Source organism: Lolium rigidum, chromosome 7 (genome assembly GCF_022539505.1).
Source record: "Lolium rigidum isolate FL_2022 chromosome 7, APGP_CSIRO_Lrig_0.1, whole genome shotgun sequence".
Lineage (NCBI taxonomy): Eukaryota > Viridiplantae > Streptophyta > Magnoliopsida > Poales > Poaceae > Lolium > Lolium rigidum.
The window spans coordinates 53,207,872-53,220,049 of record NC_061514.1 but is presented as its reverse complement, the minus strand read 5'-3'; the positions used below and the strand labels follow the sequence as shown (position 1 = coordinate 53,220,049).

Here is a 12,178-nt window from a genome sequence, read left to right as displayed (position 1 = left end):
CTGGGCCTTTGAGTTTGGGCGCGGTGGGAGTCGGTTGGGTTATTCGGGCTATTATTAAGGAATTCGGTCTACTAAAAAAAACACAAAAATCGGTTTCCTAAAACTAGCCAATAAGTTAGTACTAATAGAATTGTTAGTGGAACTAGCCAATAAGTTAGTACTATGAAACACATCTTTAATATAGTTATTGGTAGTTTTTTTTAAAGACTAAGTATTACTATTACTAAAGATCATTATACCATGATGCTATTATGAAATAGGATATGATATAGATGTCACAAGATATCATTACCCAGGTTTGAACTTTGATCGTCGAGCCGTTCGCATGATAATACATCTCCACGCGACTAGACGAGTCTAGTTGCCGGGATCGACTCGATCTTCATCAACCTCGTCATCAACCTCGTCATTGATAACTTCCACTAGTTCGATCTACCAGGGTATGAGCCGTTACCTCCCTCTTGCATATGATCTTAGTTTATGATTGTTATTAGTAAGTAATCAATCATAGGAGCTTCTCCTTGTTCGCCTGCCCTTACTATATTTGAAGTGATGTCCTTATTCTTCCGATAACCATTATTAGTAAAATACCAGTGTTATCATCTTTCTGACAATCACTAGTAGTATGTATATTAACCTATTATATAGAATGCAGGAAAAATAAAATTTAAAAATGTCAAAAAAATTGAGATAAAATTTCGCGTGTACATATGGACATTCTATATTCGCACACAAGTTTTTTGGGGAAACAAACATTTTATGTGGTCTATATAAAAAAGACAAAAAAAAATATCCTGTAAATAGTCATGTTTTGAACATTAAATTTTTTCTTTTTGCACGGGACACAAAAAATGTTCCTTTTTCCCGAAAACTTGTGTATGAACATATACTGTCTATATGTACATGCGCAATTTTATTTCAGAATTTTTTGATATATAAAAATGTGTTTTCACATAGTGGGTTCATATGCACCCGTGAACCAAAAATGAATATTCATATGTATCGTACCTTTCTAACAATCACTAGTAGTATGTATTTCGTGACGTTCATATTTCCATCTGCGGGAGATTTGTAAAGCTTCATTGACGATCGTACCTCTCTAACAATCACTAGTAATATGTATCCCGTGATGTTCATATTTTCCATCTGTCGTCAGGGGCAGGTCTTCAACAGTCACAATTCCTCAATTTCCGGTGGTCCTTGGTTCATTTTACATGTAATAATTTTCCATATTTGCCTTATTAATACAATTTCGACCAGTGTATGCATAAATACACTTGTTCATGGTTACAATTGCTAGCTACAAAGTCTTCATACAGTTATTAACATCAAGTGCAACAAAATTTTTATCACGTACATGACATCGAAAACTATCAATTTTTTCTAGAAGTTTGCAGCTCTTCAAGTTTAAAGGTCTGTGATCAATAATTGATGACAATCCCTTTGAATCATGTTCCTTCATGATCTAGTCATGTTTCTCTTGTATAAAGGATGTGTGGTTTTAGTCAGTGGGGGAGCTTGAAAGAAATTCATGGCCGGGGCACACTATTAGAAAACGCAAAAACATGTTCCAAACCATATAGCTTCGCTTGTCTCGTATTTTATTTATTTTCAAGACAAAGTAAATTTTTGATTGAGTGGCCTTTCCCATGGATGTTGGGTGGTGTGATCTGCACAATTGATGAACACATTCACAATCGAGTAAACAACATATGCTATAAATTGCTAGCTAAGAAAATTACCGAGGCAGATAGTTGAGTAGGCCGAACAATTGGAGATTAGAAGGCCCGAAGGGGATCGAATCGGCCTGATGGCAGCATTGGCCGCGGACTGGTAGAGCTCTTGTTGGCTCGTCCCCGTGCTTGCGGCTGCGGAATATTAGAGCTCCTGCCGGCCCGTCCTCGATCTTGCGGCTGCTGGATGCTAGAGCTCATTTCAGCCTCGTGCTCATGTCTGCATCAGCGGGCTTCGGTAGAGCGACGAACCCATGGCAACTCTTGGCTGCCGGCGACATCGCGGCGCTTCTATGCCTCCTCGCTCTACTGCTTTCCTCGAATCACCTCTCTATTTCTGTCCAATGTGCTAACTCTAGCGAGCCGCCATCATAGCCATGGCTCCATGGAAATAGTTGAGAGGAAGAATGAGGGTTGAGAGGTAGTGTACATGGAAGGGTATTGTGTGCTGGGTGCCTGGGCCTCACATGCATAGGGGTTAATATTTTTTTGGCAAATAACAGGGCGGGCCGTGGCCTAGTTTTACCCCAACGAAAGTTTGGTGTTAGTTATTGATGAGAGTCCATTTGAACTATGCATGCTTCTTTTGTAAGCGCCGTGTTTGTTTTGTTCACATTGTTAGTATTGACCTTACTATAATATTGAGGCTTTCACTATTTTTTTAGTAGGCACATAATTTTATAAATCTCACGGTTAAAAATATAGCTGTGTTTTTATGGCAACTTTATCCCATTTGAAGTCCTTGTTTACAGTTGTACTTACTTGAGCTAATTATATTTTTATTTTACTTTTCATCCAAACTTACAAGTTGGACTTACACTTCAAAATTATGTGGCAGCTAATGGAGGTACCTAATTTTTTTATATGAAAAAAAAGGAGGCAGCTTAACTTGCCGGACGGCTTGGGCTTTCACTAGCTGGTTGGGCCACTCCGATGAAACCGGCCACTCCATGAGAATCTGGTGCGTAATAAATGTTAGCGTCAGATGATAGCGTTTGTTCTGGATGGTAGCTTCAACACAAACATGACTTTTCAGGAGATAAATTTTCTCTTTTTTACACAGACCACAAAACATATTGGTTCCTCGCGAAACTTGACAAACGTACGTATATTATGGAGATGTACATGTAGAATTTTTTATCAAAATTTTTCAACATTTCGAAATATAATTTTTTGATAGAGGAAGCATATGCATCCAGGAGCCGAATTAAATTTCCGAAAGAATGGCCCATATAACAGCATGATGCAGCCTAGCTCTGCTCCTACACGCACGAACCGAGCGCGATATTATCACATTCGCGCGTGGCTCACGAGGCATGGCCAGTTGGCCACTCGCTCTGGACATTCTGGAAGGCAACGTCGTGAATGAAAAAGGTATGGGTCACTTCATCCACAGGAGTCGCGATTGGGCCAGATGCAGACTATTCAAAACAAAAAATATCTGCAACCCAGATATACTAATGTCCGACGAGAGGACCTATATATACTGAACTCTGAGTCTCTGGCTCGACCACGCAAGCAACAGTAAGCAACACTAGATATCCCTGATTTTGTAATGGCGGCCAGGCTAGTCATGAAGCTGCCGGCTCGTTCATCTCTCACGCGGCCGAGCGCTCGCGGCTCCTCCGGCCGCCGGCCATTCAGCCTACCGTGCGGGGTGCCACAGATGCGACCGAGCCAAACTAATTCCAGGCAGGCTCTGCCGAGAGGTACGCAGTTTGCCATCGATGCGTTTTCTAAATGGTTTCCACTGCTGATCCGTCTGATATGACACCCCACGTTTCAAGGTTAAACTTTGATTAATAATTTGACCAATCTAATATGTGTTGCATGTCACCAAAAGTATACCATTGGACTCATATTTGAAAGATATTTTCCATGATATGTTTTTGGTGTTATATAACTTATTTTTTATCGTTCTCAAATTGTTAGTCAAAATTTTAGCTCGGAATACTTAGTGGCCATATATTTCTATATATCAAGTGAGTTAGTATCTGAAACCGCAATGAAATCTTGTACTACCTTCGTTCAGAAATAAGTGATTCAATTTTTACCTAGATACATCAGCTGAATCTATACACTAAAATGTGTCTAGATACGGCTTACTTCTAAACGGATAGAGTATAGTTTTTTAAAACACCAATATTATCCGTAATATGATTGAAAAGTAACTAAAGTAATCTAAATATATCTTAGATTTATGAGGGGTCATTCTAAGATATTAATTAAGATTTCATTTGAATCAAGAATGTTTCAAAGTTATGTCATATCCATATGAAAAAAACTATACTCTTAAAGCACTCTAACGATGGATTCTAGACTCGTAGCTACCGGGGACACCAGAGAAGCACTTTTGCAAACTACACGACTTTTGCTACTCCCTCGGGCACTAAATACTTATCACAGGTTAAATACTTTGCTAGAGGAGTACCTTAGACATAGTTTGACGTGTGGATCCTCATCTTTTGTACATATGCCAATGCTATACATAGTTCATGCTCTAAGAGACTAACTTCAGGTTCTTTCCCAGTCGGCGTCAACCATGTGGGGTGCTACCGACATGACCAAGCAGAGCTCACCGGCATGCCATGGATAGAGGTAGATTATGTTGCATCCTCTTGTTTTGGTCTCATGGAATTTATGCAATTATGTTTGTTTTGCAACGCAAAAATTGTTAGCCATTGTTCTTCTTCAAGGCAAACCCACAACCCTCGTAGCCCTGTACTAGGTCTATCTACGGTGAGAGTGAATTCTAGCTTTTACCCAGTTTGCTATTTTTAACACTAAATATCTCATTTAGCAATATTTTGTCGAAATTATCCTTGCTAGAAAAAGTTGTGCTATTTTTTTACCCCTTTAATTTTTGGGAGCAAGTTGGCAGGCAAATCCCGACTGTCATGGCACGCCATGCTGTTTTTTCGCCTAGTGCTATTATAATGCCGGATCATACCCACAAAAAAAGCCTGGAGAAAAAACACCTACATGACACGCCATGTCCATGTAACTTGGCACATTTGTTTTGCTAAATGGGGGTAATTAAGATAAAGAGTTGCTAAATAGCGCAATTGCCATGACTATCTGATCGATCTTGATAGTGTGTTTCAGTTGGGATTAGTAAATGGCAAGGTTGAGAGGGAGCCAAGAGTGGCTAGAACAACGCAGCAGCTACAACCACACGAACCAGAGACAAGGTACGAGAGGACAGTACATGGGCAACTTTCCATGGTTGATGTGCTCGAAAAGATTGGAATATCTCGACATTTTGCTGGCGAGACGAAGAGTATCCTGGATGAAATATACAGGTACTCATATACTAATCCCTTTGTGAAGATCAATATATACTTCCCATCGAAAAATAAGTAACTTGGATTTGTCTAGATTCACATGTATCGAGTCACTTATTATTCGAATGGAGTCATATTTTTTCTGATCTTAGCAGTTTATGTGTGTACCAGGGTTTTCTAAAAAAATGTATGCATCTGACATGAAATGGTTTTCAGTTGTTGGTCACGGCGAGACGAAAAGATTATGCTTGACCTGGAGGCATGTGCCATGGCATTTCGCATCCTACGAATGAACGGCTACGATGTCTCTTCTGGTAAACACTTGTACATCTTTCTAGGATTATAATAAAAATTGCACATTAAATTGTTTAATAGATGATTCTTTATTTGGATGTATATAGTTTGTCACGCTGATTATCCACTTCAAAACGTGTGTAGATGGCATGTCTCACGTTGCTCAAGCCACTGTTGATTTGAATCTGAATGACACAAGGTCTTTATTAGAACTATACAAGGCTTCACAAGTCAGCATCTCTGAAGATGAGTTGATTCTGGATAATATAAGATTGTGGTCAAATCGCCTATTGAAGGAACGACTGAGCTCTAGTGCGGCACCAAGAACTACACTCCTTTCAGAGGTAAATACTTAATGGACAGTGCTAGGAATCCTCCGGAGGCTCACAACTTTTCAGCCTCCTGCTTGCATGTGTGACACGTGTCCATTTTCACCTTAAATCTGGTATTTTGCTTCGTCGCAGCAAAAAAAGGCCCGCTTTTGCTTCATTGAAGCAAAAAACGATTCGTTTAGAAATAAAAAGAAAAGACTCAGCGGCACCATAAATCTAGTTTTTGCTTTGTTGCAGCAAAAAATGTTCCGCTTTTGCTTCATTGAAGCAAAAAACGGGTCGTCTAGAAATAAAAAAGAAAAGACTCAGCGGAGATAGACCTCGCCGAAGACCTTGGTAGCAACAATTTTGTACTAAAATAGCAAAACAACAGAACATTTGCAGCAAAACAGTTTATACTATCGTAGAATCGTCCACTACTCGTCGGAGACCTCACCAGAGACCCGCAACAAATTTTTGTACTAAAGTAGCAACAACGCAGAATAATTGTAGCAATAAAAATATATTATTGTAGCATCACATAATTTTTTAGACATCTCCGATGAGGTCCTTGCAGCACCAGCGGCAGCACTAACCTATTCCTTGGTAGCAATCAGTGACATTTCTTTGCCGCACCGACAACACCCATTCGCAGCTCCGCTCACACTCTCTTATAGCATCGGGCATCTGACGGTTGGCTTTGCATCTCCACCCGATGGCCTTTGTAGCAAAGCTATCAACAGTTTGCGTCAGCGATTGCAACAACAATACTCGAGATTAATAGCACCGGTAGCATCGCCGCAGCTCCACTCAGAAGCATTTGCAGCTCCACACGATAGCCTATGCAGCAAAGATGTCATCCATTTGCAGCAACACGACTTTAAAAATCGTAGAACTGGCAACTCCACCGGCATGGGTAGTAGCACCACCGGACATGGCCGGTGGCACCACCACATCCCGCAAAAAGCAGCAGGGTTGACTGCCCGTTACAGCAATGTCAGACACAGTATGAAGCTCTGCCACACACAGGTCAGGCCATCACCACCGAACCTCGCAGCATTGCCATGCGCCGATCCTCTTGCAGCAACACCACCGTGAGGAACGGCTAGTGGCGCTCCGTAGGGACGGCCGGCGACGAGGTCACGTCGGCTGCAGCAGCTGAGGAGGAGGCCGGGGGAGACGACGGTCTCCCTCAGGAGAGGTGGTGCTCGGCGAGGGGGCGAGGGAGGCGGCAGCCGCCAGCCGACTCCTCTCGGATCACAGGTCGAGAGCTAGACGTCGCGCGGCGGCGCATTGGAGGTCGGCGGTGACGCCTGCGGGGCACAGGGCGGCGCGGTGGAGTACGGCGGCGGATCCCACCGGCGGCGCGTGGCTCCAAGTGGTGGTTGGCCGGAGGCCCATCCGCCCATGGCGACGACGGCGGCGCTGCAACGGAACGGAGGCGCACGATGGCTGTCGATTCCACGGAAGAGATTGGTTATTGTTGACTTTATTAATCCAACCAGAACATGAGCGGGCCCCACCATAAGACGTGTCGTGCGGAGGCCAGAGGATGGATTCCATCCAACGGCGCAGCGGCCGGAGGCAGCGATCGCGCGTGCCTCCGCCTGATATGCATCATTATCCATACTTAATCCAAAATGAAACTACAAGTATAACCTACAAATTTTGTTTCGTATGGACTCGCGGGAACGGACACTCCAGGGAAGAGGAGAATTAGGGGGAGGAAGAAGGGGAGAAAGCTGGCAACCTTAGGGAGATAAGGCGCGTGCTAACCGTCGGATCGATTCCCCCACAAGGATCGGTCGTGTTGAGCGTTCGCAAATCATCCTCTCTTTTCTCTCACACGGGTATGTCCCTTTCAGCATGCTGGGCTGAGCCATGTAGCTATTCAGATCAGTGCACTACGGGCACAGCTTGCCTTGCCACCAGCACAGGCTTGTGCCAGCGGCATCCGTCGACACAATAACACCTTGGCATAGATAAAGTTGCCGTCGGCACAGACTGGCCATTCGCACAACATCCTGTGCCGACGGCATAGAAATAACGGCCGTTGAATTCTGGCTCGAATTTTTTTAAAAAAATTCCAATTTTTTCAATTTTTTATCCTAATTTTTTCATCTCTTACATGCACCATTCCAACACTAACTACACTTAATATCATTGTTCGAAACCTAGGCCGATTCAGCGATTACTAGGCCGATTAATCGCTACTAGGGGCCTGACCGTGTCGATTACCATTAATCACTTGTGTTAATCCTTTAGCCCGATTAATCGTACCGAAAGTCCGATTACTAGGTATGTTCCCGATTAACTACTGCACTTGGTCAAAAAAGTAATAAACTTTTCAATGCATATAGCTAGTACATGCGCTACCCCTCCCCAATAAAGTAGGTTTTGCAAAGTTCCCGCTTGATTGCAGCCTCCAACAGCTCGAATTCCGATGTCTCCAACTAGTTCCTTGCCCTCGCAGACCAGTTACTCTCAGTTGCCTAGATACAGGAGCTCGACCACCTTGAGTAGCTCGTGCAGGAGCTCAAGGGCGCCTTCGATTGGTTAGGTGGTTGAGGGTAAGAGGGGTCGTACCCTAGCTAGGTAGGTGGTGGAAGAAGATAAACTTCAGAGGTGAGAGGATAAGAAGAGGAAGGAAGAAACGCGGCTTCGACTAGTGGATCCTGATTCGCTCGTGGCCTTGAAGATTAGGTCATGGAGGAGAAGCATACATATTTTTCTGGGATTTTAGGCTCTATAGAAGTAGGGCCAGACATATAGAGGCCCATATACTATTATTTTTCTTATATAAACTGTTTTTTACGTGCTAATTTTTGTAGGTTACACCGATTAATAGCCGACCGATTAAATCAGTTAATCATCCGAGTTCTGATTAATCGCTACTCCCAAGCCGACCGAGCAGTTAATGATTACCGATTTCCTTACCATTGCTTAATATTAGATCAAATTTCACTCGTGGTCAAACTTCCCGGTCAGTCATCCATCCTCACACTATTCCAGCCCTAGCATGCTTAACTCTCTGTTCCATTTAGACTAGCTTCCATGAAAAAATGACACCTTGTTGATAATAATACCATATCAATACTATTAATCCCCATTCCTTGATGTTGCACATCTTTATTTTTTTGAATTCCAAACAGTTACCTACATAAACTACAAGAATAAGTATATTAATCTTGAATTCAAATGGACAATAAAATGATTTTCCCTTTTCTATTTAATATGAAATAATTAATATCTTTTAATCCGTAAATCAAAATTTGACAAATAATATGTCTAAATCGATTAGAACAATGAGAGGAATCCAAATATGACATCTATATCATATTTTAAACCTAACAATGATTTTTCCAAAAATTCATGAGCATTAGATCATGTACTTGTAGTTCAAATCTGGCCGGCCTCATACCGATTCGGCATGAATTTGTATTTTTCATGAGGGGTGGACGGAAAGGCTTCAGATACACCGGTTGGGAAATTGTCCATCTTAGTTGGTCTAGTATTTTTGAAAAATGTGTTGGTATCAATGTGAAACTTTAATTTGGTGGTTGCTTCACAAAACACCCCGTTTTCGGCACCTGAAAAATGGAAAATGGCTTTTTCGCGTTATGAAAAGGAAAACTTCCTCCTGCAACATCGTAAGACATCCCAAGATGCATATGTGTGCATAATATGGGCACATTATCACAAACTATACTGCGATTCTATCCATAACATTGGTCGTTTGACCTAAATGTCATGAAACCTCGAATTTGATAGCTCATTTTGTGAAGAAATTTTTGTGATGTTTGTAATTTTCCAACTTTAATATTTTTGCTTGTAACTATGACATATAATATAACACCACGTGAAGGTTTCACATGGTTTGGATTGTTTTTTTAATTTATTATGTCCGTTTCAAACTATATTCAAAACGGTGGGCATGAAGATCCTTTGCCCGGGGCTTAGGCTCGCTAAACTTGCACTGGATGTTTGATGAAATAGCATATTGTGAACCAAAAAATGATTTTTATGAAAAATCTTGAGCATTATATCATGTATCTGTAGTTCAAATTTGGTCGGCCTCCTACCGATTCGGCAGGAATTTGTCTTTTTCATGAGCGGTGGACGGAAAGGTTGCAGATACACCAGTTTAGAAATTATCCATCTTAGTTGGTCTAGTATTTTTGAAAAATGTGTTGGTACCAATGTGAAACATTAATTTGGTGGTTGCTTCATCAAACATCCCGTTTTCGGCATCTCAAAAAATGAAAAATGACCTTTTCGTGCAATGAAAAGGAAAACTTCCTCGTGCAACATCGTAAGACATTCCAAGATGCACATGTGTGCATAATATATGGGCACATTATCACAAACTATGCCGCGATTATATCCATAACATTGGTCTTTTGACCTAAATGTCATGAAACCTCGAACGTGTGTGAAGGAATTTTTGTGATGTTTGTAATTTTCCAACTTTAATATTTTTTCTTGCAACTATGACATATAGTATGACACTAAGCGAAGGTTTCACATGGTTTGGATTGTTTTTTAATTTATTATGCCCATTTCAAACTATATTCAAAATGGCGAGCATGGAGATCCTTTGCCCGGGGCTGAGGCTCGCTAAACTTGCACTGTATTTCTAATGAAATAGCATGTTGTGAACCTAAAAATGATTTTTATGAAAAATCTTGAGCATTATATCATGTACCTGTAATTCAAATCTGGTCAGCCTCCTACCGATTCGGTAGGAATTTGTCTTTTTCATGAGGGGTGGACGAAAAGGTTTCAGATATACTAGTTGAGAAATTTTGCATCTTAGTGTGTTTAGTATTTTTGAAAAATGTGTTGGTACCAATGTGAAACATTAATTTGGTGGTTGCTTCATAAAATATCCCGTTTTCGTCACCTCAAATATGGAAAATAACTTTTGCGTGCGATGAAAAGTAAAACTTCCTCCTGCAACATCGTAATACATTTCAAGATGCACATGTGTGCACAATATGGACACATTATCACAAACTATGCCGCGATTCTATCCATAACATTGATCGTTTGACCTAAATGTCATGAAACCTCGAACGTGATAGCTCATTTTGTGAAGGAATTTTGTGATGTTTGTAATTTTCCAACTTTAATATTTTTCCTTACAACTATGACACCACGCGAAGGTTTCACATGGTTTGGATCGTTTTTGAATTTATTATGCCCGTTTCAAACTATATTCAAAACGTCGGACATGAAAATCCTTTTTCCGGGGTTGAGGCTCGCTAAACTTGCACTAGATCTCTGATAAAATAGCATGTTGTGAACCTAAAAATGATTTTTACGAAAAATCTTGAGCATTATATCATGTACATGTAGTTCAAATCTGGTCGGCCTCCTACCGATTCGGCTGGAATTTGTCTTTTTCATGAGAGGTGGACGAAAAGGTTCTAGATACACCGGTTGAGAAATTGTCCTTCTTAGGTGGTCTGGTATTTTTGAAAAATATGTTGGTACCATTGTGAAACTTAATTTAGTGGTTGCTTCACAAAACATCCCGTTTTCAGCACTTCAAAAACGAAAAATAGCTTTTTCGTGCGATAAAAAGGAAAACTTCCTCCTACAACATCGTAAGACTTTCCAAGATGCACATGTGTGTATAATATGGGCACATTATCACAAATTATGCGACGATTCTAGCCATAACATTGGTTGTTCGGCGTGAAAGCCATAAAACATGGAACATGATAGCTCATTTTTGAGAAGGTTTTTTGAGATATTTGCAATATTCCAAGTTTTATATTTTTTCAAGATAGAACTTATTTTTCTGAAAATTTTGATACATTATTTGTATTTTCTGAATTATAATAATTTAGTTATGATTTTTTGAAGATTAATTGGGTAAAATGGAAAATAGTTGTGCCGACGACAAAGCCATCGACACAGGGCTAAAATAAGCCGTCGGCACAGGCCTGACGATGTTACCTCGCCATCACGACGGAGAGGCTGTGCCGACGATCGAAACTATGCCGACGGTTGCCGTCAGCACAGACCTTCCTGTGTCGACGGTTTTCCTATGCCGACGGCTTGCCTGCTGGCCTGACCAGAACGAGTCCTGTACCGACGGTCCCGATATTTTACCGTCGGCACAGGATCTGGCCATCGGCACAGCGGCGCGTAGTGGTGGAGGTAACGTGGGTAGAGCACACCATGCGCTGCTTTGACCTCTCTCCCAATCACAAGCTACTTTCTGTCTTGTGGTGAAAAAAACATATAATACCTAGAGTAACAAATTAAAAAAATAGTGCTTATAACAATAGTCATCAATGATGTCAACAAAAGCAACAAATCCAACAATAATATTTATTTTTTTTCCAAATTATGTTTGCAGAAAAGCACTCATATATTTGAAACAGTACTTAACAACTGATAGTCCAACAAAAAAAAGTTAGGAGTATTCAATAATAGTCAACAACAATTTCAACATTAATAATTTCCTCTGCCAGAATATCTTTACAACAAATCATTGATATATTCACAACGATGGTCAACAACAAACTCAACATTTTGGGGGGGG

General features: G+C 40.9%; 1 protein-coding gene across 3 annotated transcripts in view; it reads left to right on the top strand.

Moving 5' to 3' along the window:
- Positions 1 to 3,258: 3,258 nt before the first annotated feature.
- Positions 3,259 to 12,178, top strand: part of LOC124679046 (acyclic sesquiterpene synthase-like) — a 12,959-nt gene continuing 4,039 nt past the window's right edge. The window contains exons 1-5 of one of the 3 annotated variants that reach the window (XM_047214874.1): positions 3,259 to 3,442; positions 4,264 to 4,331; positions 4,839 to 5,035; positions 5,234 to 5,331; positions 5,456 to 5,655. In XM_047214874.1, the coding sequence (XP_047070830.1) occupies positions 3,289 to 3,442; positions 4,264 to 4,331; positions 4,839 to 5,035; positions 5,234 to 5,331; positions 5,456 to 5,655 (717 nt within the window). In that variant the 5' untranslated portion in view covers positions 3,259 to 3,288. Of the gene's footprint in view, positions 3,443 to 4,251; positions 4,332 to 4,828; positions 5,036 to 5,233; positions 5,332 to 5,455; positions 5,656 to 12,178 lie in introns of those variants that run through there. The other 2 variants (XM_047214872.1, XM_047214875.1) reach the window with 2 other exon arrangements.